This window comes from Planococcus citri, chromosome 1 (genome assembly GCF_950023065.1).
Source record: "Planococcus citri chromosome 1, ihPlaCitr1.1, whole genome shotgun sequence".
NCBI lineage: Eukaryota > Metazoa > Arthropoda > Insecta > Hemiptera > Pseudococcidae > Planococcus > Planococcus citri.
In genome coordinates, this window is record NC_088677.1 from 4,238,854 (window position 1) to 4,266,507 (window position 27,654).

Here is a 27,654-nt window from a genome sequence, read left to right on the forward strand (position 1 = left end):
GATAGACCCCATGAGAAATATGGAAGTGCCATACTACTTAAGCTAAACATAGAGGTAAAAGGTACTTCACTGTTTGATGAAAATAATGTCGAGATTCTAACAATTGACATAGGAGACTGCTTAATCTCATCAGTTTACAAACCACCAAATGTATAGACTACCTACTGCCAATACCAGAAAATTATGAACTCTTCAATGAAATTGTTAAGAAAGCCTCAAAAGATCATATTCCGAGGGGAGCAAGAAAGGAGTATATCTCTGGAATGGAGCTGCACCTCATGACACAATATAAGGAGTATGTTAGAAAATTTAATGAAAATCCTTTCAGTGAGGAAACCATTGAACTACGAAATCAATTAGCAAGTGATATAGCAGAATCTAGACAGAAAAAATGGCAGGAATTAGTAGAAAATCTGGATTTCTGCAAAGATAGCAGAAGAGCCTGGCAACTGTTGAGGAGACTTGATGGAAGCAAAACCCAACAGAGCACTTTCACTCAGGTTACAGCTAACTAAGTAGCCCATCAACTGCTCCTGAATGGTAAGACTGACAGCAAAAGCAGCCGAACAAAAGTGGAAAGATGCATGAATGTGAAAGTGAATAACTTTGCCACACCAATCACTAACAAAGAAGTGAAGTCTGCAATCAAATTGTCCAAAAATAGGAGGGCTGCTGGTCAAACACTTCGGACCAAAGGCAATAAATTGGATCCAAAAAGTGTTTAATGCCCCGATTCTACAGTGGCGACGCCAGACAATTTGAACAGGTGTGCCAATTTTCAAAATTATAAAACCAAGTTGTAAAATTCCCCCTCCCCCTTCCTTCCAAGATTCTTATTCTGGCCCAACAATGTTTCAAAAATTGAAGTAAGAAAAATGATGATGATGCATCAAGAAATTAACGTAAAATTATTCAAAAATAACTTTTGGTTTAACAAAAATTAGTTTTTGGTAAGGAATTTTATAAATAATTTGTAAAAGTCAAGTAAAAGTACCTTTTTTTTTCTTTTTGGAAAATGAACAAGTGTGCCTGTGCACACCGGGCACACAGGCTGGCGTCGCCAGTGCCGATTCACGCAGTGGCAATTTATCAGTGGCATTATTGCCATGACAAAAAGTGAACAAATGGCAGAAAAACACTAGTTTTAGTAGTTTTTAACTGCCACTGCGCGAATCGGGGCCTGTATAGGAACTTCAAGAATGCTAAGACTATAGCAACAGGGGCATGCTATTGCATTATAGAAACTAGGCAAAATGCAAATGACCCAAAGAGTTACAGGCCTATCTCCCTGTTGTGTCACCTATACAAGATTTTTGAAAGAGTCATCTTAAATCGCATGGCTAACTGTATAGATGAGGGGCTGATTAGACAGCAGGCTGGATTTAGACCAGGAAAATCATGCTCCGGCCAGATATTACACTTACCACAGCACATTGAAGATGGCTTTGAAAAGGAGAAAGTCACTGGAGTAGTGTTTGTCGACCTCACAGCAGTTTTTGACACAGTGTGCCACTGACTACTCCAGTATAAGGTGTGCCAACTTACAAAGGATTTTAAATTTACACAATTAGTCACTATGTTGATGAAAGACAGAAGATTCTATGAGACACTCAATGGTAAAAACCGGATTGCCCCAGGGAAGAGTTTTGTCACCAATTCTCTTCAACATTTACACCAATGACCAACCAATTGGACCAGATACTAACCACTTTCTGTATGCAGATGAACTTGCACTAACTGCCCAACATGATACGTTTGCGGAGGTGGAGGACACACTAAACTAGGCTATAGAAGAACCATAGACACTTACTATAAAGATAACCACCTCAAACCAAACCCAACAAACACAGAGACATGATCGCTTTATCTCAGAAATTGTGAAGCAAAGCGACAATTGAATATTAGATGGGGTGGAACAGATCTGAAGCATGCAGATAACCCCAAATACCCAGGTGTAACCCTAGATAGGTCATTGACCTACAAAAGGCACTGTGAGGCAACTAAAATGAAAGTTGCAGCCAGAACAAATATAATTTGCTAACTAGCAGGCAGCAGTTGGGGAGCTAAGCCCCAAGTTATGAGAGCATCTGCACTGGCACTGTGCTATTCAGTGGGGGTGTATGCCTGCCCTGTTTGGAGTCGTTCAGCACATGCAAGTAAAGTTGATATACCCTTAAACAAAGCATGTAGTTTGGTGATGGGGTGCTTATGCCCAACACCTTTGAATAACCTATATGAGTTGAGTGGCATTGCCCCACCAGCAGTCACATGTGAAGTTGCATCCATGGTAGAGAAGACAAAGATGCTAAAAAATCCGCTGAATCCTATGTATGGATATGAAGAACTGGCAGAAACCCGCCTCAGATCTAGATGCAGTTTCATGAAAACAGTTGAAGAACTAAAAGATACCCCTAGCACAGGTAGATGTCGCATATGGAATGCAGGTGTTGAGGAAAGAACAAGGCAGGAGGAAGCCCTACCAAGTGGAGAATATTTGAAATATGGACTGTGGAAAACACTTAACAGATTGAGGAGCGGAGTCACACGATCTAAGTACAACCTTCATAGATGGCAGTTGGCTGATGATGATCTGTGTGAATGCGGCGATGTTAAGACTGACAGACACTTATTTAAGTGTGAACTATTAGGAAAAATCAATCCTGGAAAATTAAATGGGACACTTGACTATGAAGCAGTTGGATTCCTTGAGTACTGGCAGGGGAAGGGTATTTAGATTTTGATTTAGATTAAGATTTAGATTGAGTTTTTCATGTTAATTTAGGCATGTCGACCGGATATGAGAAAAAAAATCTCACCAAATGGTTTGCCTCGAATAAAAAATCTCATCGATTTAAAACCCTACCCAGCATTTTCAAGATGAGAAATGAAAGAAAATTTTAAATTCTGTCTTTATCACACCTTAAAATAAATAATTTTACCTTCCAAGTAAAAATTCAATCAACAAATTGATAAAAATCAACTCTCAGAAAAATTTCCACTCTTGAAAAAAATACCAAGTCGATAAAAAAAACCACTCAACGCGACTCTGTAACAAGATATTTGGCAATTTTCGCGTCATCGAAATTCAACAATTTATCAACGAGTATAAATTTTAAAAAAATATAAAAGCACTACGTATAATTTAAAAAACCATAGAGACTACATCTACCTAAAACGCAGTAAACGCGGTTTCAAAGCTGTAAAAAAAAAAAGAAAGAAAATCACCGATATTATACACTATCGATAGAAACGAGAGGCATATCCAAACACGTTGATTTAAAGCGCGAAAATAAAAGTCAATTTTTACCAGTCGCCCATAAACGAGCGAAAAAAAAAATTAAAAAGCTCGCTATCGTTATCGAAAAGCTACGTAGGTACTCGTAGAATAAAACAAAGCCACCACACCACGTTACTGTCTCGCGTGTCCAGCACATCGAGCAATTTATCACAGTTATAAAATATTGTATTTACCTATAAGCTAGAAAATTCAATGATCTGAAGAATTGATTACAACAACACCGAAATGAAAAAAAGGCGGGAAATTTTCGTATTAAAAAAAAAAGACAACAGACAACCCAGGTCTCGTGTTGTTCGAACATGGAGTTATCTTTTGTGTTTTGTGGGGGTCTTTTTTAGGGGGGGGGATTGGAAAAAAGTTAATCTTGAAATGCTATTTAAACGAGTTCGCGTTTTTAATTTCAAGTTATTAAATTCGTTCTGGCAGCTTGGCCCAGATTTCTCACAGGATTCGGGGATCGTTTAATGGAACAATATATTAACGAGGCAGCTTGATTACTTTTTCATACGAGAAACCCCAGTCGTGCCATGCGATGGTATTTTTCGCACACAATAATCTGCTCGTTTTACATACTGTCAAAACAATCTCTTCACGTCACCCCCTCTCGAGTTTTTGGCTGCTCTCGGTACCATATTTTGGGACGATGTATGTATTATATAGGTACATTTACCCCTACAAGTCGAGTCCGAGCGAATCTGTTCATAATCGCCTATACATTTAGGGTACAAGGTTTTCAAAAAAACGTAAAAAAAAAAATCGAAAACATAATCAAAATTTTGGCATAATTTTCGGCCAGCACAATTGTATACCAGAGATTACCTTTTGTTATGTGGAAAAACAATAGTTTTCATTTTTTTAAACAGCTTTTCCCCCTTATATTGCTAAACGTACGTAGGTACCTTCGACGTTATATAACGTTGTGAAGCTTAATTAATATTAGTAAAAGGACGAAGGAGCAGGACCAGTACCACCACACCGGTAATACAGCCAGGGATGAGTATTCATTAATATTACACAGTATACGAAAGCGGTGCACGACGACGCGACCACGAATATATCTAGTACTACAAACGCTTCTGTTAATGAAAACCTGGATTACGTTGGCACAATCCTCCTGTGAGAAAGGACAAAGTCAAGCTTGCTTCATTTACCAACCTATCATATTCGATCAACGAAATTTTCCAAAACTTCTTCTTCGTGTACTATAACTTTGTACCTCACTCACCACCTATCTATGTGTATTTATAGGAGACAGCTAGGTGGTAAAGTGGGTATTTTGCTCGTACAACTACCTACGTCTCTCTCGTCTCGTCTCACGCTTATTCGTCGTGTACGCCTTCAAAAGCATTATTAACCTTCGATAATTCTGCGATGTGAACGGTTAACGAGATCTCAGACCTTTCTAACAATACTGACGCTTGAAAACGGATTAACTTTCGAGTAGGTACGCGAGTATTTATGCATAATATCTCGACCAAGCGGTAATTTATCACATTAACATCATTCTCTCTCGGTCACTCGGTTAACGATTTTGCTTTTGCTCGTTTATTATTTTTTTTGTATCAGGTTAGCGACCGGTGGAAATTTCTAGCTTTGAATTGAAATTGAATGACGAAGAAATTGCACAAAAATTGCATAAAATAATCGATTAGAAAACCAAGGGGTCAATTTATATCCCAAATGTCTCGATTTTTATAAAAAGGCATTGATTAATGATTACTTATCTATATTTTGAAACCCCAACTTTGATGTGGTGGTGAAAAAAAAGTGAACATGGGTTTATTTTTTTTTTGCAAATTGAACATTTAAGAAAATCAAAATTTCTTGGCTTTTAGGATGTCTTACATCTTATGAAAAAAACCTTCTTGAATATTTGAGCTCTCCAACTCAAAATGTTGAATCATGCTAAGAAGCTCTCCTCCCTCCAAACATACTTTTAAACAAATAAAAAAAATAAGGGAACAAATCTTATTCAAAATTGTATGTATCTGCCCCAGAAATTTTCTTAATAATTCTTAATCAAAGAAAAAATCTCTTTCAACCTGTAAACTACTTTGGTTCTTTTGAATAAAGCCTCCTAAATGTTTTAAAAAATAAAAAATAGAAGTTTGAATTTTTTTTGAAAATTTCTCACGTTTTCTCAAGATTTTTCAACATCCTGATTGATCCTCATTTTTGAAAAAAAAAGTCTTCTTCCATCCCTCATACAGTTTTGAGCTCCCTGTAGGGAGTACCCAAACTTGGAACCCCCCTTTTTTGAATAGTTGTGGTTCCACCCCCTTGAACATACAAGGAAAGTTGATACATCATTAGATCGGAAATTTGACATAAATTCTTTCATCTGGCCACATATTTTTCGCTAAAATGCAATGCGGGAGAAAAAATGGCGAAAAAATGTGCTAGGGGCACAAATGTGGGTCTGGGGGAGAAGCACCACGTGGATTTAGGGTGGGTTATAGTATGCCATTTAGGACACCATTCTGCGCATTTTGGAGCAAAAAAAATTGTCACCCAATTCATTCCAGGTTGAGTTCTCATTTGAGCTAATTTGACTGGACTAGCTGGAGCCTCCAAAACCGTCTGAAACCACCATCACTCGACTCAGACAGTTGCATTTAGGGTACAATGTGAATTTTAGCTTTCCTTCTTCGTTTTGTAAAATTTGGTGGAAATTTCGATTTTCAAAAATCTGCTGGAGGCTCCAGAAGTGCTCAAAATGGCTGGAAACCATTTAGTCCGGCATATGACAATAGGAGTAATTGCACCCCCCCCCCGCCGATCCTCAGGGACAACTTTTTTCTTAAAGGGGACATCCCAAGGAACATTTTAAAGCAAACTTGCCCCCAAAAAAATGGCCTTACTTACAAAATGGCGGTCATTTTGATTGACAGGTCAGCCGAAATCGCAGATTTTTGCGTTTCAACATGAGACTTGCACGAAATTTTTCAAACTTTACCAAGGTAGATCGAAAGATCATGCAAAAATTTATCACCTGTCAAAATTTCAAGTGCTAAGTGCGTTTTTCGATTTTAGGTGAATTTTTGAAAATCGAATTTAGTCCAAAAATGAGGGAAAAAATCAAAATTTTACCAAATTGAGCGAGAAAGCTGAAATTTGAGATATACCCTATTTTCGACATGCCAAATCGATTGGAAACAGTTTCAACCCGTTTTGAGCAGTTCTGGAGCCTCCAACAGATTTTTGAAACTCGAAATGCCCACAAAATTCCATCAAATTGGAGTTGTGAAGCTAAAATTTATTCTAAAAACTAATTTCAATACGCTACGAAGTACTGCAGGTAAATTTCAAGTCGTTTTGGATCCTCCAGCGACTTTTTGAAAATTCCTGAAGCCTCCAGCAGGTTTTTGAAGCAATAAATTTTCACAAAATTTCATCAAATGGAGATGGAAAGCTGAAATTTACTCTACACCCCAATTTTAACACCCTCTGAAAACGACTTGTGGTGGACTTCAAGTCATTTTAGAGCCTCCGACGACTTTTTTGAAAATTACTGGAGCCTCCAGTAGATTTTTGAGACTTGAAATTTCCCCAAAATTTCATCAAACTAAGATGAAGAGTCAAAATTCATTCTGCAAACTAATTTCAATACGCTACGAAGTTAACTGCTGGTGAATTTCAAGTCGTTTTGGAGCCTCCAGCAATTTTTTGAAAGGCTGTATGACGTTTTTTTTTGGAAAATTGAAATTTCCTAAAAGTAGCTGGAAGCTTCAAAACCATTTAAAACCACCATGTTGTCTGCGAAGTAAATTTCAGTTCGCCAACTCCATTTGATAAATTAATGTTGAGGAAATTTCAAGTTTTAAAAATTCACTGGAGGCTCCAGCAATTTTCAAAAAAAGTCGCTGAAGGCCCTAAAATGACTTGAACCCGACTGAAGTCGTCTTCAGAGCGTGTTAAAATTGGAGTGTAGAGTAAATTTCAGCTTTCCATCTCCATTTGATGAAATTTTGTGAAAATTTAAAGTTTCAAAAATCTGCTGGAGGCTTCAGGAATTTTCAAAAAGTCGCTGGAGGATCCAAAACGACTTGAAATTCACCTGCAGTACTTCGTAGCGTATTGAAATTAGTTTTTAGAATAGATTTTAGCTTTACAACTCCAATTTGATGTAATTTGTGAGAATTTCGAGTTTCAAAAATGTGTTGGAGGCTCCAGAACTACTCAAAACGGGTTAAAACCGTTTCTAATCGATTTGGCATGTCGAAAATAGGGTATATCCCAAATTTCAGCTTTCTTGGTCAATTTGGTAAAATTTTGATTTTTTCCCTCATTTTTGGCCTAAATTTGATTTTCAAAAATTCACCAAAAATCGAAAAACGCACTTTAGCCCTTGAAATTTTGACAGGTGATAAATTTTTGCATGATCTTTCGATCTACCTTTGTAAAGTTTGGAAAAGTTCGTGCAAGTTCTATGTTGTAACGCAAAATCTGCGATTTCGGCTGACCTGTCAATCAAAATGGCCGCCATTTTAAAAGTAAGGCCAACTTTTTTTGGCAAGTTTGCTTCAAAATGTTTCTTAGGATGTCCCCTTTAAGAAAAAAGTTGTCCCGGAGGATCGGCGGGAAGGGTGCTATTACTCCTATTGTCATATGCCGGACTATTTCCCAATCGATTCGGTCTTGAATAGGATTTATATCAAATTTCAGCTTTCTACGTTAATTTGTTAAAATTTTGATTTTTTCCCATTTTGGGCCCAAACTTTGATTTTTGAAAATTCGCCAAAAGTTAACAAATGCACTTTATCACCTGCAATCTTGTGTGGTGGTATATTTTTTTATTCTCTCTCGATCTAGCTTTGCCAGATTAGTAAATTTTTCTGACATTTAGGATATCTCCCTTTTGAAAAATAACATTGAAATTATCAAACATTATCAAAAATTGATACTCGTAAATTCAGGACAAATTCAGTAATAAAGTTAATTAAGTATTGTTAGGACAATTTTTGCTAAATTTGGCTCAATTTCACGAGTTTTTGGGAATTTTAAATAATTTCGATAATTATTTTAAGTTGGTGGCCAACTATGTTAAAAAATTTCAATTTTTCAAAATTCGACATAATTTTTTGATTTCAGAATTGAAAAAAAAAAGATCCGAAAATAGCAAAATTTTATCCTTTCACGTCAATTTCACCAATCTTTATAACGGTTGAATTTCGCGAAATTTTTCCGAAATTTCATCAATTTTCGGTACCTTATTTTTCTAATGCATTTCAATTATTCCCATCCAATCGAATCCCTCGATTTCAGATTTCTGCTCAAAGCTTATCAAAAAAAACCCTCTCTTATCTCACCAAGTGGTTTGCCTCGAATAAAAAATCTCATCGATTTAAAAACCTACCCACCATTTTCAAGATCAGAAATGAAAGAAAATTTAAAATTCTGTCTTCATCACACCTTAAAATACTAAATAATTTCACCAGCGAAGTAAAAATTCAATCAACAAGTTGATAAAAATCAAGTCTCAGAATGATTTCCATGTTCAGTGAGTTCTGCGCCAGGAGCTCAAATTTTGACCATTTCTGTTCCTCAAAATGATACCTAGTCGAGTTATGAGCAAGGAGCTGTAATTATTTATAGCTTGGTCCAACCCCATGGATGGAGTATGAATTCTGCACCAGGAGCTCCTATTTTCAATGTTTCTGCATCACCCGATCATGAGTGAGTGCTGCGCCAGGAGCTCTCATTTCTTTATCCTCCCATTGCAGCAATTTTGGAAAAAAGATCACAATGCTAAAGACTGGCCTCGTATCGAGTGAACACCAATGAGTAATGAGCATGGTTGAACAAAAAAACCTGTACCTATATTGATAAATATTGCAACATTCGCATCATCCTCATACAAGGTAGGTACTGTATATCTATACATAGGAAAAATAAAAATCAAATTATTTATTTTTCATCATCCGTACACACAGACATTATATCGTGTACGAGTATCTGATTGGATGGTAAAATTTCGCTAAAACAAATAACAGTTCAAATTATTGGAACGAAAAATCCATATATTTTATCAAACACAACGTTCTACAGCAGCGTTGTGTTGTGTCCTTTGAACGATAATTTTTTACGATAGATATTCGAATTTCATAAAAAAAAATACCATCAAATAAAGAGAGCGAGAGGTGGAGAACGTGTACCATACGAGTATACGCGCAGATGAGGACAGGACGAGGAAGAATTTCGCCGACGAATTCGCACGCGAAAACGATACGCGCGTATATTTTTTCACGTAATAAATACGTAAATAGATTTAAATAAATTTGCAAGCAGCCAGCACGATCTCGCTAACGCCATAAAAAAGTGATAAATTGTCTCGGCGCTGTGTTTCGCGCACTATACAGATTAATTCGAAACCGTCGAATATCTCTATGATAAATATATAAAAACGAGTGGAATTCCGTTGCAAAAAAAAAATGTGTTACCGCGATTAGGCTTTTATTTTAAAACACGCGCCAAGCCCGAGCACTTAGAAATGCGAAAAAAGGTTTTTAAGATATTTGAAAACACCTCCCGCGAGTATATATCTACTGTACTAAGGTTTTTATCCTTTATTATTACTAGGTATTATTATTATTATTATTTGAAGACGCGAATATAAAGAGATGAGATGGCAAAAAGAGTATAAGTAAAAAGAAAATGACCCGCAGTAAAATTCGAAAGCTCGAACGTCCAAAAAGAACATCTTTTCGTGTAACATGTTCGTTGGGCGTAAAATTACCCACTCCGAGTGCGAGTGTTCGATAAATATGAAATTTTCAATTGCCAACTTCCACTTATCCGGCTGCTAGTAGGTACTTTGCAAAGGCGAGAAAGGTGTTCGGTAATAATAATTTTTTTTACGTTTAACGCGGATAAAAATGTTGCTCGAGACGTTATATGATACAGAACAAATTGACGATGGCGGTGGTGGAATATTTCGCAGCCTGTGTTTTCACCAAAACGAATATAACAATCCAAATGGCGGGTATTTGTCAACGACTTAAGAAGATGACAAAGCAGTTATTTTAAAAATACCCTTTAACGAAGAATTCAACGTTAAAAATGAAACAATTGTTGGACCTTTTTTTTGCCTCTTCACTCTTCTTCTCCCAATGTTCGTCTCTTCGTTCTCTGTGGAGTAAAATACGACACGAATTGCCGCTTTCCTCGAGCGAATAAGAAAAATGCTTGTTTCTAACGTAATTAAGATTAAGGATTTGTATTTTTCGCGGTTACCTCGAGTCGCCGTAGTATTTTAACTAAAAAGAAAAAAAGTGTACAAAAAATACCCATAACGAATACATTCTTTAAAAATTTCAACGACTTGGATTTCTTTTTCTTCTCTTTCAACGAGACGTAGTAGTCGTATTGTTGAATGAGAAAAATTACACGCCAACTCTCTGGCGAAAATTGTGTTTTATGAACGAGAAGGAAAAAAGTCTCGAAAAAGCAGGCGAAGTGATCATTTTAACGGACTCTAATTAGTTAATTACACAACGTTCTCGGTGTACGACTGTTTTGGATTGTTGACGAATACTTGCCTATACAGAAGTCAAATGCATATTTGATTTTTTTTGTTCGAATTTCAGTGCTCGGTTTACGAAGCTGATTTTTTTTTTTGGTACAAAAAAATAATTTTTTCTTGGAAAATTTTCCAGTCTACAGGATAGGTACTTGAAAGTTTGCTCGAGTTGGAATTCAATTTGGAAAAAATTTTAAGCTATGTTTTTTGATACGTGAAAAAGATGCATTAAAAATTAAGCTCTATAAGACGCGAATCGTTTTTTTTTTTAATGATGAGAAAATACTAATAATAAAATTCAAAGAAATCGTCAGTAAATTATCCGAAAATTTTCTAGTAAAGAGAAGTACTTGTAGAATAGTTGAGATCTCCAAAAGGTAAATCGAAGATACACTCCAAATGTCCAAACTAATGAAATTTCCCCGCCGATCCTCCGGGACAACTTTTTTCTTAAAGGGGACATCCTAAGGAACATTTTAAAGCAAACTTGCCAAAAAAAAAGTTGGCCTTACTTACAAAATGGCGGCCATTTTGATTGACAGGACAGCCAAAATCACAGATTTTGCGTTTTAACATTTTTCAATCCTTACAAAAGTTGATTAAAAGATCATGCAAAAATTCATCACCTGTCAAAATTTCAAGCTCAAAAGTGCGTTTTTCGATTTTTGGTGAATTTTTGAAAATCGAATTTAGGACCAAAATGAGGGAAAAAATCAAAATTTTACCAAATTGACCAAGAAAGCTGAAATTTGGGATATACCCTATTTTCGACATGCCAAATCGATTGGAAACGGTTTCAACCCGTTTTGAGCAGTTCTGGAGCCTCCAGCAGATTTTTGAATCTCGAAATTCCTACAAAATTCCATCAAATTGGAGTTGTAAAGCTAAAATTTATTCTAAAAACTAATTTCAATACGCTACGAAGTACTGCAGGTGAATTTCAAGTCGTTTTGGATCCTCCAGCGACTATTTTAAAATTCCTGAAGCCTCCAGCAGATTTTTGAAACTTTAAATTTTCACAAAATTTCATCAAATGGAGATGGAAAGCTGAAATTTACACTCAAATTCTAACACCCTCTGAAAACGACTTCTGGTAAATTTCAAGTCATTTTAGAGACTCCAATGATTTTTTGAAAATTACTGGAGCCTCCAGTAGATTTTTGAAACTTGAAATTTCCCCAAAATTTCATCAAACCAAGATGGAGAGTCAAAATTCATTCTGCAAACTAATTTCAATACGCTACGAAGTTGACTGCTGGTGAATTTCAAGTCGTTTTGGAGCCTCCAGCAACTCTTTGAAAGGTTGTATGACGTTTTTTTGGAAAATTAAAATTTCCTATAAAAGTATAGCTGGAAGCTTCAAAACCATCTGCGAAGTAAATTTCAGCTTGCCAACTCCATTTGATAAATTATTGTTGGGGAAATTTCAACTTTCAGAAATCTAATGGAGGCTTCAGTAATTTTCAAAAAAGTCTCTGGAGGTCCTAAAATGTTTTGAACCCACCTTAAGTCGTCTTCAGAGGGTGTTAAAATTGTAGTGTAGAGTAAATTTCAGCTTTTCATCTCCATTTGATGAAATCTTGTGAAAATTTAAAGATTCAAAAATCTGCTGGAGCCTCCAGCAATTTTCAAAAAAAGTCGCTGGAGGCCCTAAAATGACTAGAATCCACCTGAAGTCGTCTCCAGAGGGTGTTAAAATTGGAGTGTAGAGTAAATTTCAGCTATCCATCTTAGTTTGATGAAATTTTGGGGAAATTTCAAGTTTCAAAAATCTACTGGAGGCTCCAGTAATTTTCAAAAAATCATTGGAGGCTCTAAAATGACTTGAAATTTACCAGAAGTCGTTTTCAGAGGGTGTTAGAATTGGAGTGTAGAGTAAATTTCAGCTTTCCATCTCCATTTGATGAAATTTTGGGGAAATTTAAAGTTTCAAAAATCTGCTGGAGGCTTCAGGAATTTTAAAAAAGTCGCTGGAGGATCCAAAACGAATTGAAATTCACCTGCAGTACTTCGTAGCGTATTGAAATCAGTTTTTAGAATAAATTTTAGCTTTACAATTCCAATTTGATGGAATTTTGTAGGAATTTCGAGATTCAAAAATCTGCTGGAGGCTCCAGAACTGCTCAAAACGGGTTGAAACCGTTTCCAATCGATTTGGCATGTCGAAAATAGAGTATATCCCAAATTTCAGCTTTCTTGGTCAAGTTGGTAAAATTTTGATTTTTCCCTCATTTTTGTCCTAAATACGATTTTCAAAAATTCACCAAAAATCGAAAAACCCACTTTAGCACTTGAAATTTTGACAGGTGATAAATTTTTGCATGATCTTTCGATCTATCTTTGTAAAGTTTGAAAAAGTTCGTGCAAGTCCTATGTTAAAACACAAAATCTGCGATTTTGGCTGTCCTATCAATCAAAATGGCCGCCATTTTGTAAGTAAGGCCAACTTTTTTTTGGCAAGTTTGCTTTAAAATGTTCCTTAGGATGTCCCCTTTATGAAAAAAGTTGTCCCGGGGGATCGGCGGGGGGGGGGGTGCAATTACTCCTATTGTCATATGCCGTACTGAAGGGATTGCGTAAAATCAAAAACTACAGATTTAAAAATATCAGAAAATAATTTTTGAAAGTTTGACACTTTGACACGATTTTAGCAATCAGATTGATTTTTTCTCTTGTCTTTGAAGTCAGAATTTCTCATCTAAAATTCCATGAAATTTCAACCTTCCAGATAAATATTGAAGAAGGGCACAAGAGATTGCATAAAATCAAAAACTGCAGATTTAAAAATATCAGAAAATAAGATTCTACTTAATCAAAAAATATAATAGGTAAATTTCCAAAATTCAAAGTTGCATTATTTTTTTGATTTTTTAAAACTTGGCTGGAAAGCTCACATACGATGGATACCTACCAAAATACCTAGCTTGTGAGCTCGGAGAGGTTTTTTTTCTAGAAAAAAGGATTATATTCAGAAGAATTTGGACCATTAGAATATTTTCGAACAAATCAAGTTTTTTTTTATTTTTTTAGGGCTTTGTATGGAGTGAAAAAAATTGATTTTGAGCTTCATGTAAGAGGACCAACATTGCTATGCGACTCGAGATAGCTTTTTCTTGACAAATATGTCATTTTGAAGGGTTTTGACCGCAATTGAAAAATGTTCAAAAAATTTTACACACTTCAATTTTTATTAATTTAGGAACCTATTTATAATTTTTCCTAGTTTGGAGGTCGAGGGAGGTTTTTCATTGGGGAAAAGTGTAATTACGAGTAGAAAGATTTGATCTGAAATGAAAAGTTTTCAAAAAATTCTTACAGACTTGGATTTTTGATTTCATTTTTTTATTCTTTCCCAGGTTGGGTACTCCCTACAGGGAGCTCAATATTGTATGAGGGGCGGAGGAAGACTTTTTGTTTCAAAAATGAGGTAAATAAGTATGTTCAATTTCAAAAGGGTTGTCAGGTACCAATTATGGACCGGTCCACAACTGGTAGTTTTTCAACTTCAATATTTGTGAACTTTGATGATGAAAATTTATGCTGAAATTTTGTGTGTACCCTAATGTTGAAAGCCTAAATCGATTGGAAACGGTTTAGAATCGTTTTGAATAGTTCTGGAGCCTGTGGCAGGTTTTTGGAAATCGGAATTTTCCCAAAATTATTTCAGCATGTTGAAGTTGATTGAAGGTGATTTAGAATCGTTCTAGAGCCTCCAAAAAATTTTTAGGAGATTTTGAATTTTCAAAAAATCTCTACAAAAACTGTTCACATTAATTTCAGCATCAACGATTTTCAAACTCGAAAAAAATTTCTCTTCTACTACCAACCTGATCTTTTTCACCATCACCAAGATAACCTTTAACATTTTTACTATCCAAATGCAACCTCCAAAACACATTTCGGTTCCACTAATAACAACAAATACCTACCTACGAAATATCAAATCCCTTAAACGACTCGTTCAAGTCGCGAATTATTCGCTATACACACACACATACATACCCAAGGGAAACCAAACTCAACCATCATTTTGTGGTATATCAGCAAAAAACCTCATCGTGTAGGGTAACGAAAAGCAAAGAATTAAATTTTTATCAAAACAATTTCCATATCAATAACGACTGGAAACATTATGCAACAGAGGGAACTTTTACCCTCGATGTAATAAGGAAAGTAAACTCGCTTCTGGGTGCTGTTAGGGTGCATTTTTTTTTCCACGCAAGTTGCTTTTCTTCTTCATATCCTATTTTTATGCTAATTTCTTAGCCTTGAGGACTTTTTGTTTCGCGTTCGGGTATTCGTACATAGTTGGTATAGAAGAGCGTTATTTCGACGAAATCTTCGCAAAGAGTTAACTTGTTTGATTATTGAAGGAGGGGATCGACATCGACGTTCTTTTGTAATATAACAGGTGAAAAATACTTTCGACTGATAATAGCCTGCAACCACACACATACTCATATATGTGTGAGAGTGTTTTAGGGTTCTTCTTCTTATAGTACCTACCTATATAAAGGTTGGTATTTTTGTTGTATTACGACTTAGGTATTGTATAGGAATAAAATACTCGTGGGTACGATGCGATGGCAATAAGTAGAAAGAAAAGTCTGGCGAAAGTATTTACATGTTAAAGCTGTTATAATTCGGTGTATGAGACATGGCATCGTCGTCGTCGTCGTAGTTGTCGTCGTGTTTGGTATATTAATCAAAAGCCATACACAACACACAGCATACTCACTCTTACGAGCATAAGCATTGAAAGCAGAGCGCGCGAAATGTCTATCCGAACGTGCAGCATTTAATATATCAAAATTCAAGTACTGTCGCTATTAAAATCACGCTAGACGTTGTAAACTTATTATTATTGTTCTTTGAAGTAAAACACGAATTACGGCAACATTGTATACCTACACATAACAAAAGTTTACATAACGTTCGCTCCTCAAAGTCCTCCCTTCGTAGTTCGTATGGTACCTACTCTTCGAGTGTGACGTATCGTTGAAATAATAACCGCCAGGGAAAACGTATGATACTCTAATTTCGAGTGTTTTCATCAGATTTCGGGATTATTGCTTCAAAGAATGCGTTCCACATTTCAAATTCGACTGGATTTCAAATTTACGACTTACGAGAGCAAGCATACGAGTATAGGTAGGTAATAGGAATATGCGTATCCTCAGCTGCTGTATGAGCTCACAGCTCAGAGAGCTGGCAACTGCAGAATTATGTAGCTGAATAATGCGGTTAAATGTACCGCTCTATACACATCAAAGTATCGTTACACTTTGCCCTGCCCTGACTCATTGAGGAAACATTCTTCAAATCTCTCTCTCTCGTTCGTCAATATATTTTTCTTTTCCTTTTTTAAAAGCCAACAAGTCGAACTCGAAGCATCTCAGCGTATTTAATATGCGTGTTTTTTCATACCAGCTTCGCGATAGGATTCGTTAATCGACAGACTTGTTTTTTAATTTCGAACGCGAACTCGTAGGATTCGTGTCGAATGCTTGATTACTCGAGTATATTCTTTCTGTGCTTTTTTTGTTGAGCGAATGAGAAAGAGAAGCTGGGAAGAGGTTATTTTATTTATTGCTTGTTTTTGTCGACGTGTATTAACCGCGTATTTTCTACGAGTATACTTCCCACTTGTTTTAATTTGCTGCGAAGTTGAGTTCGAAATTTGAAAACAGCTGTCTAATTTGAATTTAATCGTGATTTTCGTTTCGTTCAAAAAAAAAAAAAAATGTCACAGGATTTTGACTGAATTTATTGGAAACCTTTATTTTCATGTTGAAATTGCTCGGAAAAATTTTCAGCTTCGGAAGTGCCTTTAAAGGGGAGATAAGGACTCTCAAGGAGACGGAATTTTTGAAAAAATTGCAAATATTTTGCATTAAATATTCTAAAACATCGAAACACCAAAAGGTATAATATCAGAACCTGGGAAAATATTTTACAAGACGCTGGTGCCAATTTTACCAACTTTCCTTTAGAAAAGTGGATTACTGTATTTGTGGTGATGAATACGACCCTCAATTTTTGGTGAATCATTCATGAGAACGAATTGATCAATTTTTTAAAAGAACCATTTGCCAACGAATTGATCAATTTATTAATTTATGAACCATTTCGTTCACGAATGATTCACACAAACTGATTCTATTCGTACGTGAATGATTCAACAAAAATTGAGTAAATGAATCAATTCGTTCGCGAACGATTCACTTATACGAATAAATTTGTTCGCGAATGATTCACAAAAAATAATTCAATTTATTCGTGAATGATTCATCAAAAATTGAGTAAATGAATTGATTCGTTCGCGAACGAGTCACTTATACAAATCAATTCGTTCGCGAATGTTTCACAAAAAATGATTCAATTCGTTCGAGAATGATTCACAAAAATAATTCTATTCATTCGTGAATGATTCGACAAAAATTGAGTAAATGAATCGATTCGTTCGCAAACAAGTCACTTATACGAATCAATTCGTTCGCGAATGATTCACAGGAAATAATTCAATTCGTTCGCAAATGATTCACAAAAATAATTCAATTTGTTCGTGAATGATTCATCAAAAATTGAGTAAATGAATTGATTCGTTCGCGAATAATTCACAAAAATATAGCTCAATTCGTTCGAGAATGATTCACCAAAATGATTCAATTTGTTCGTGAATGATTCATCAAAAATTGAGTAAATGAATCGATTCGTTCGCGAATAATTCACAAAAATATAACTCAATTCGTTCGAGAATGATTCACAAAAATGATTCAATTCGTTCGCGAATGATTCACAAAACTGATTCAATTTGTTCGTGAATGATTCATCAAAATTTGAGTAAATGAATCGATTCGTTCGCGAATAATTCACAAAAAATAACTCAATTCCTTCAAGAATGATTCACAAAAATGATTCAATTTGTTCGTGAACGATTCATCAAAAATTGAGTAAATGAATCGATTCGTTCGCGAACGAGTCACTTATACGAACCAATTTGTTCGCGAATGATTCACTAAAAATCATTCCATTCGTTCGTGAATGATTCAACAATAATTGAGTAAATGAATTGATTGGTTCACGAACGAGTCACTTATACGAATCAATTCGTTCGCGAATGATTCACAGAAAAATAATTCAATTCGTTCGCGAATGATTTACAAAAATGATTCAATTTGTTCGTGAATGATTCATCAAAAATTGAGTAAATGAATTGATTGGTTCACGAACGAGTCACTTATACGAATCAATTCGTTCGCGAATAATTCACAAAAAATAACTCAATTCGTTCGTGAATGATTCATCAAAAATTGAGTAAATAAATTGATTTGTTCGCGAACGAGTCACTTATACGAATCAATTCGTTCGAGAATGATTCACTGAAAATAATTCAATTCGTTTGAGAATGATTCACAAAAATGATTCAATTTGTTAGTGAATGATTCATCAAAAATTGAGTAAATGAATCGATTCATTCGCGAATAATTCACAAAAAATAACTCAATTCGTTCGTGAATTATTCATCAAAAATTGAGTAAATAAATCGATTCGTTCGCGAACGATTCACTTATACGAATCAATTCGTTCGCGAATGATTCACAGGAAATAATTCAATTCGTTCGCGAATGATTCACACAAATGATTCAATTTGATAGTGAATGATTCATCAAAAATTGAGTAAATAAATCGATTCGTTCGCGAACGATTCACTTATATGAATCAATTTGTTCGCGAATGATTCACAGAAAATAATTCAATTCGTTTGCGAATGATTCACAAAAATGATTCAATTTGTTCGTGAACGATTCATCAAAAATTGAGTAAATGAATCGATTCGTTCGCGAACGAGTCACTTATACGAATCACTTCGTTCGCGAATGATTCATCAAAAATTGAGTAAATGAATCGATTCGTTCGAGAACGAGTTACTTATACGATATGTAGATTTGTTCGCGAATGATTCAGGAACTATTGATCAACTCGTTCGCAAATGATTTATCTAGAAATCAATCACTTTGTGCAATCACCAAACGGTTATGAATCATTCGATTCGATTTGATTCACTTCGCTTGAAAACAGATCTATTCCTACATATATGTACAAATATTTTCACAGAAACCGAATCAATCGTAAATTAATTGATCCGTTTGCGAATAATTCGCCAAGAAATCAATCAATTTATTTAATCGCCAATCCTCGTTCGTAAATGATTCGATTCGATTGTATACAGATCAATTGCTGTACAAATGTTCCAAAAAAGTGTATCAATTTGTTTGTAAAAGATTTTTATTTGAAGGAAAGTCGGTCTTCTCATACTAGATGGGTAAATTTTTTCTTTACTATTGTTGCCAATGTCCAAAAAAAATGATAATTTTGTTATTGTTCTCAATTTTTATTCGAGCTATTCAGGGGCCTTCGTCAGCCTTCAGTCTCCAAGAATTGAATCGATTTTTCAATTCAACAAAAAAAAAAGATCTAGGGGATAAAAATCTACAAACCATTTTACGAGATGAAAGAAAATAGATACGAATGTTTTTTCAACTCACCTAGCGTTTCAATATTCTTAAATTCTATTTTTATTGAGAGGAATTCGTAACTCACCTGAAACAAATAAACAAAACAAACGATCGATTAGTCAGTTGCTTCATAATCTCGTAGCAAATTGTGTAGTTTTATAGGCGGGAGCTCGGTCTTTCAGAGAATTTATTTGGCATTGTTCTTTTCTTTCCCTATTTCGTCAATTGGGTATACCTATAAGGCCTATTTTCTGAAAATTGTCGAGCTGACAAGAGAACTTCTCGAGGTGTCTGCCATGATTTGAACGGGACTGCGATCTGAAACCCCAAAACTTCGGCTGCCCAAATTGATTTTTAAATTTTTTAGAGAATTTTTTAACAATTCAAAATTGACGATTTTTGGTGATTTAAGTATGCATTTTATAAATTACCTACTTTGTAAGACCTTAAACATATTGTTGATCTGTATTTTTGGTTATTTTATTGTTAGAAAAACAAGAATTGAAGCAAATTGTTTTGAAAACTTTATATTTCTACCGAAGTATAAATTGGTTGGCTTATGAAATATGTAATAAATTTATTCGATTACAAGTTAGAGTTACAAAACGACTAGATATAAATTTTAGTATTACGACGAGTGAATATTTTTAGGAACAATAATACGAAAAAAATTCTTCAACATGATGTTTTGACGTTGTTCAAATTTCTAGCTGATGAATGTCGATATAACTCTTGGTTGACGTCATGAACAAGATGGGGTTTCTTCTTAATAGCATTTTGCCACGTTTCCTCATTCGATATTTCGATATATTTAGCGGCGATAAATTTAATCGCTTCGGATTTCAGTTCATTTAATCCTCGTTTATCGGCTAATACCAATAAATCGGTAGCATTTTGAACGGACATTTGCTTGTATAGAACATCGGCGCAAATCATCTTCAAACGATCTAGGCCATATCTATCAGCCGCTATTAATAGATCATGGGCTAGATCGTCTAGATTTTCACATTCACCGGTATAAATATATCGTAGAATCTCGCCGAGCACTTGTTCATCTATTCCAGAAATATTCACACTGGTGACTTTTCCTTTTTTCGCACTAGCTTCAAACATCGAAGCGAAAACCGGACTGTGTGCGGCTAATATGGCTTTATGGGCACTATAATTCTTTATTTTGGTGGAAAGTGTGACATCGGCGAATGTGCCTTCGTCATACAGTGATGCAATCTTCTCCGCATGGTCGCTATCGGGAATACAAAGTTGACGTGTTGAAGGTTCTGCAATAGTATTGCATCGATCGTTATCAAATTTTCCAATTTTTGAGTAGCTTAAACTACAGCAAATCGTTAGACTTAATTTATTTTCGGGAGTAATAATAAGCTCCTTTGGGATGGAGATGTGGAATTTTAACGTGTTGTATAATTCGCGCATTTCGAACGTTTTCCGCATGATTGGTTTCTGTTGGCCATTCAAAATGGAAACATCACTTTTTGCCAGAGCTTTACCCCCGGTGAAATATATACAAAAATATGAGGACAGGTTGTCGACACGATTCAAAGCTCGATCCGAAGGTTCGAAAGCCAAATACCACGCGCATTCTTCGTCTGTGGTTGCAGAAGTTTTGTTCGATTTTAGGGTATTCTTTTTCATGACGTGAAAATCGAAATTGTCGATGGTCCACATGATTTTAACCGTATGGATTTGTGTTCCTGTATCACTACTTGTTTCAAGTTCCGTGTAACCGGTTTCCTGGAAACGAAATGTACTTAATTATTGGGGGTGAATCATTCGAAGATAATTAAAATTGATGAAATAATGAAAAATGCCCAAATGATGACATGGAATTTTATACAAATCGCTTAGATTACGTATCGGAAATGAATCGAATTTTCTCAAAATTTAATTTAGAATTTGTCAAAAATTTATAATATGGATCACAGGGACTTGAACAGACTACGAACATACCTATTGATCATTTTTCAAACCATTTTAGATTCGAATCATTTTTTCATAAAACACCAGATATATAAGACTGATGTGAAAGGAAACAATACTGAATGAAAAGAACTTACTTCTCTACACGGAATGATGCATCCAAAAATTTTGGAAAAAATGTTTTCACCAGGCATGCTGACTTATCAAAAAATATATATTCGGCGTATAAAATAAACCAATTACTACAACCGACTTCTATTCTAGGTATGTAAGAAAGTATCTATAGGTACTCAAAACTCATGGGATAGTAGGTTATCAAGCACACTTTTATCAGCACGTATCCAAAAATATCAGCTTGCTATCAATCTAATGAAAACACAAGATAGCATTGAACAGATATATACAATATTAATGCTTGACTCATGACTCATAGCCTCGATTACGTGGTTATCAACTCGCAAGAGAACCTTTTAAACTCACACTCTTTGATTTAGTTGAATTTTCCAAAGTCTTTTATCCAATTAAAAAAAAATTTAAAAATTTACATCAGTGCATGTGGATTGCGATGAACAAAAATTATGAGAGGATTTGGACCAGATTTAGTGGAAAGCTGAAGACCTTCATTTTGAGTTGGAGGACACCAGAAAAAATTTCAGCTCCACAGATGCCTTTCGGAGGACGTAATAATGACTAATGAGTCCTCAAAGAGTGGGAATTTTTGAAAAAATCGTGTTTTTTCGCTCCAGCTACTAATATCTATAATTAACCTGGCTCACAAGGGAACCTCTTGAGGTGTCAGCCTCCGATTTGAACGGGACCGCGATTTTTGGAAAAAGCATGTTCTAAAACCCCCAAATCTAAAGTTTTAGCTGCCCAAGTTCCTTTTTTCGATTTTTGGCGAATTTTTGAAAATCCAAAAATTGACCATTTTGGTGATAAATGCTTTTTTTTAAAAAGTACGTACTTGATCAGTAATGATATTATCCCCCAAATCCAAATTTCGACATTTCCAGCCATTCTGGAGCCTCCAGCGCGATTTTTCAATTTTTCCAGAATCTTCAATTTGCTGCAGAAGGCGTGCATATGAAGTTGGGCAGCTAAAAATTGAGTTGTGTGTTAAACTCAACCTGTTTAACAAATTTATCCACATTTGAGCCGATTCTGAAGCGGACACCTCAAGAGTGGTTTTTTGACCCAGATTTTTTTCATAATAAAAGTATCCAAAAATTAAAGGGGGGGGCCAAGAAAGGCTGGAAATGGCGAAATTCGCTCTCGCGTGGTTAATTGATGACAAAATACAGGGATTCGCGCAAAATTCAAAAATTTTCTCACAAACGAGAAATTTTTGATTTTTGGATATTTTTATTTTGAAAAAAAGCTGGTCAAAAAACCACTCTTGAGGTGTCCGCTCCAGAATCGGATCAAATGTGAATAAATTCGTTAAACAGGTCGAGTATAATACACAACTCGATTTTTAGCTGCCCAACTTCAACTTCATATTCACGCCTTCTGGAGCAAATTCAGAATTCTGGAGAAATTGAAAAATCTCACTGGAGGCTCCAGAATGGCTGGAAATGGCGGAACTCGGCCTCAGGGGTTTTGTTGTGTTCAAAATACAGCGATTCGCGCAAATTTTGAAAATTTCCTCGCAAACGGTAAAATTTTGATTTTTTTGGATTTCTTATAATGAAAAAAACTGGTCAAAAACTCACTCTTGAGGTGTCCCCTCCAGAATCGGCTGAAATGTGAATAAATTCGTTAAACAGTTCGAGTATAACACGCAACTCGATTTTTAGCTGCCCAACTTCATATTCACGCCTTCTAGAGCAAATTGAAGATTCTGGAGAAATTGAAAAATCGCACTGGAGCCTCCAGAATGGCCGGAAATGGCGAAATTTGCCCTCGTGGGGTTAGTTCATGATGAAATACTGCGATTCCCGCAAATTTCAAAAATTTTCTCGCAAACGGGAAATTTTTGATTTTTGAATATTTTTATTTTGAAAAAAAGCTGGTCAAAAAACCACTCTTGAGGTGCCCGCTCCAGAATCGGCTCAAATGTGGATAAAATCATTAAACAGGTCTAGTATAACACACAACTTGATTTTTAGCTGCCCAACTTCATATTCACGCCTTCTGGAGCAAATTCAAAATTCTGGAGAAATTGAAAAATAGCGCTGGAGGCTCCAGAATGGCTGGAAATGGCGGAACTCGGCCTCAGGGGGTTTGTTGTGTTCAAAATACAGCGATTCGCGCAAATTTCAAAAATTTCCTCGCAAATGGTAAAATTTTGATTTTTTTGGATTTCTTATAATGAAAAAAGCTGGTCAAAAACCCACTCTTGAGGTGTCCGCTCCAGAATTGGCTCAAATGTGGATAAATTCGTTAAACAGGTCGAGTATAACACGCAACTCGATTTTTAGCTGCCCATCTTCATATTCACGCCTTCCGGAGCAAATTCAAAATTCTGGAGAAATTGAAAAATAGCGATGGAGGCTCCAGAATGGCTGGAAATGGCGAAATTTGGGTGGGGGGGGGGGGGTTAATATCAGTTTTAGGACTTATTTTGAACATTTTTACTGATCAAGTACGTAATTTTTAAAAAAAGCATAAATCACAAAAATAATCAATTTTTGATTTTTTCCAAAATTCGTCAAAAATCGAAAAATGAACTTGGGCAGCTGAAAATTTGGATTTGGGGGTTTTAGAACATGCTCTTTCCAAAAATCGCGGTCCTGTTCAAATCAGAGGCGGACACCTCAAGGGATGGTATTTGAAATAATCGAAAAAAGTATGCCTAGCTATAAAAACCGATCAATTTTTTCGTTTTTTCGAAACAGAACAATCGTAACCAAAACATTATTGGCAGCATGTAATGGTCAGGGATATGGCCACACTGCTGGTAATTTGCCCTTTCCATCGGGTAATGGGACAATGTTGTATGCAACATTGTCGGATCTACGGTTCAAATAGATAATTATTACGTTTTTCTCTGCGGTGCGTGTGTATCGTGGTTGCTCGGTTAATAAGTCTTTTCTTCGGACAATTTGTTTACTTTCGTTAATAAAACGGTGAAATTACATGTGTTTCTCGTTACTACATCGTATGGAATCGATTACTTTTACCTTCAGGTACTCTATTGATATATTCTGTTTGGACCCTTGTGGAATCTTACGACTTTCAAGTCGATTTGCTCAATAGATAGGTCTTTGCTTTAAGCAGTGTAACACCAGGTAAATAGTGATAGTTCTTCTCTTACAAGCTGTTTAAAAGGCGATTTTTCGAAGGGTGTTCCAGGGTAAAATAGGTAAAACGCCCCTTATCCTCGGATTTTTGAAATGTTGATAAAAATTGTTGGGTAGGTACCTTTGAAAAAAATGTTGAAGGTAAAAAAAAATCCCCCCTCCTTGCTCACAGTGGCCAAAAAATTCTTTTTTCGACAAAAATCATAATACTTCAACGAGTTTTGATCAAAAACATTTTTTTCAAATTTTTCAAAAACGCTCAAAATTGTGCTTTTGTGTCACATCACCAAAAAAAGCGATAGGTGCATGCCAGTGAAACAATTCTGAAATTTTGTATACAAAGCTTTAAAAAACAATAGAAAATCAACCAACTTCTAGAAACCCCAATTTTGGGGTGAAAGAATATGAAATAGTTCAGAAATTGTGCACAAGACAGCTTGCCACAAGTCCAAAAATGAACTTGAGAATGTAAAATTTTGATATCGGAGATTCTTCGCTCTACTCGAAGAGTGCTAGTTCAAAACATTCCTTTGTGAGTAGAAGTTATCGCAAATATAGGTAATTAATAATCAGGCTTAATCACTCAGATATGAACTATAACTAATGTACTTTCGAAATTACGTCAACCTCTGGTTATCAGATAAAGTCTGCTCCATGTTTGATAAATTTTGTTGTGGTGAGGGCTCAAGTATATCTATGAGTTTAACAGAACAGGCTACTTATCAGACTACAGGCAAATTATACCTACGTATATTCAAAAAATAATATCGTTCGTGCTCGTAAAAAAATTTCTTTCAATCCTTTTCACTGATTCAAAATTTTTTCATCCATGATCATTGAAGTAATTATTTATCCGAAAAATTTAAAATAACTTGAATATATTATTTATTTAGGTACTTGTAATTTTATTTAAAAATATTCAATTAACACGAACAAAAATTACAACCACGAACTGTAGAATAAAATATGAGGTAATTGCGGTATTGAGTAGGTAATGTTTCGCTCGCGAGTTGCTAGAGATGACCAATGGTCAAATTTCGGCTAGGTATACCACTGATATTTCTCATTCATAAAACACCTCACTTTGCATTGCAATTCGTCTATGCAAAATTCAGTAGCTAAAATGAATAAATCTACGGTGTTGTTTTCGTCGGACAATGTTCCGGTTTTAATGTATTTTAACATTTCGCAGAACGCTTCTTCATTTACATCAGGAATCTTTACTTGGGTGATTTTTCCTTTTTCCTTTGTTTTTTCGAAGATTGAAGCAAAAACTGGACTGTATGCGGCCAACGTGACTTTATGAGCTGTGTAATTCTTACCGTTGGCTGAAATTAAGACGTCCTTGCATTTGTCCTTTCTATACAGTACGGCGAACTTTTCTAAACGTTCGATTCTGGGGATTTGAAGTTGACGTAGCGCTGCAGGTGCGGTTGCTGTCGGTGTTGGCGTATTGTTTTCATTAGAAATAGAGTCGTCGATGTTTGTGTATGTTAAGTTGAGTCGAATGATTAATTTGTTGCAATTTTGAAAATTTTCTTTACAGATATCATCTCGAATTATTGTTACTTTTCAATATCTGTCAATGAATCAAAAAATTACAACTTTGGCATTCAATACTCATGCTTCTATTGTTATATCAATCAACCGATGTTCATGTTCCCATAAGGAAAATTGTACAATTTTTTTTACCAAAGTCAACGATGCGACAACAATTTGGTCTCGACTCAGCTTTAATAACACGAAGAACTGGTACAGCTTTAATAATTGGCTCTGATTCGTCACGCCAATTTGGTTCAGCTTTAAAACGTTCACAACGAAATCACGTTAATTTGGTCCAGCTTTAATCTCAGAATCATAAAAAATACCTATCTGATAAATTTCATCTCGAGTGTGACTATGTAAATATGTCTAAAAAGACCATGTATAATTACAACCTTGTGCTGAATGAAAAACAGACAAGGAAAGATTATGTAAATTTGTTTCATACAAAATAATTGTTCTTTTTTACAATTGTTATAATGTAATGTATTTTTTCTACTGTTACTTTCTTTTCAATCGATGTTTTATGTAATGTATTTTGTTCTTTGCATAATGTGTCCATTGTAACAATGTCATATTTATACTGATGTTCGTTACATAATATTTCCATTGTAATTTATATCCGAACGTTGACTATTGACCGATTGACCACCGAAATTTTGTCACCGTTGGAAATTATGTCAAAAAACCAAAAGTCTAATCTCGTATATTTTTGAAAACTCGAATTTATTGTCTGTGGGCTAAAAAATTTTTTTAAAAAAGAACCGAAAACAAGTACAGGGGGCAGGATAGTAGAGGAGTCAGTGTGGTCGTGTTGGTCCAGGGCTGTTCCGTGTGTCAACTGTGCTTGTCTCCAGTTCTCTTTGAGGGCTGGAAACAGGTACAGGGGGCATATGTAATGGTCAGGGATATGGCCACACTGCTGGTAATTTGCCCTTTCCATCAGGTAATGGGACAATGTTGTATGCAACATTGTCGGATCTACGGTTCAAATAGATAATTATTACGTTTTTCTCCGCGGTGCGTGTGTATCGTGGTTGCTCGGTTAATAAGTCTTTTCTTCGGACAATTTGTTTACTTTCGTTAATAAAACGGTGAAATTACATGTGTTTCTCGTTACTACATCGTATGGAATCGATTACTTTTACCTTCAGGTACTCTATTGATATATTCTGTTTGGACCCTTGTGGAATCTTACGACTTTCAAGTTGATTTGCTCAATAGATAGGTCTTTGCTTTAAGCAGTGTAACACCAGGTAAATAGTGATAGTTCTTCTCTTACAAGCACTGTATCCAAAATAGGTAGGTATTTTTCAGTGTTTTTTTGCCATAATTAATGCGAAATATTTGAAAAAAAAATTTTAAACACGAATTTTTATAATGCGAAAACTAACCAAAATTTCATCAGAATTGGGAAGTTGAAATTTACTATGTACCCGTCCCCCCATCACAATTGAAAACAGTTTCGAGCCGTTTTGGGCAGTTCTGGAGCATTCAGCAGATTTTTTAAAAGTTTGGAAATTAAAAAAACAAACAAACAAACAATCAAGTTGGAAAACAAAAATTTTAATGAGAGGTCGATTGGAGGGGATGGAGGGA

At 35.3% G+C, this 27,654-nt stretch overlaps 2 protein-coding genes and 1 long non-coding RNA gene across 5 annotated transcripts in view; 1 reads left to right on the forward strand and 2 right to left on the reverse strand.

The window, feature by feature from the left end:
- The window catches only part of LOC135845430 (uncharacterized), a 517,543-nt gene that overhangs the window by 335,786 nt on the left and 154,103 nt on the right, over positions 1-27,654 (reverse strand). The window lies entirely within an intron of this gene.
- LOC135845332 (speckle-type POZ protein-like) lies at positions 19,860-21,779 on the reverse strand. Its single transcript, XM_065363825.1, has 2 exons — positions 21,409-21,779; positions 19,860-21,085 (listed from the first exon to the last, which is right to left on the reverse strand). Exons 1-2 carry the CDS (start codon positions 21,463-21,465, stop codon positions 20,012-20,014), a joined length of 1,131 nt encoding a protein of 376 aa, XP_065219897.1. The 5' UTR covers positions 21,466-21,779; the 3' UTR covers positions 19,860-20,011.
- Positions 24,262-27,160, forward strand: LOC135845446 (uncharacterized). 2 transcript variants are annotated; one of them, XR_010558753.1, is made up of 2 exons: positions 24,262-24,399; positions 25,775-27,160. It is a non-coding gene; the product is annotated as an uncharacterized LOC135845446 (long non-coding RNA). The 2 variants fall into 2 exon arrangements; XR_010558754.1 differs by having other exon boundaries at positions 24,269-24,399; positions 25,706-27,160.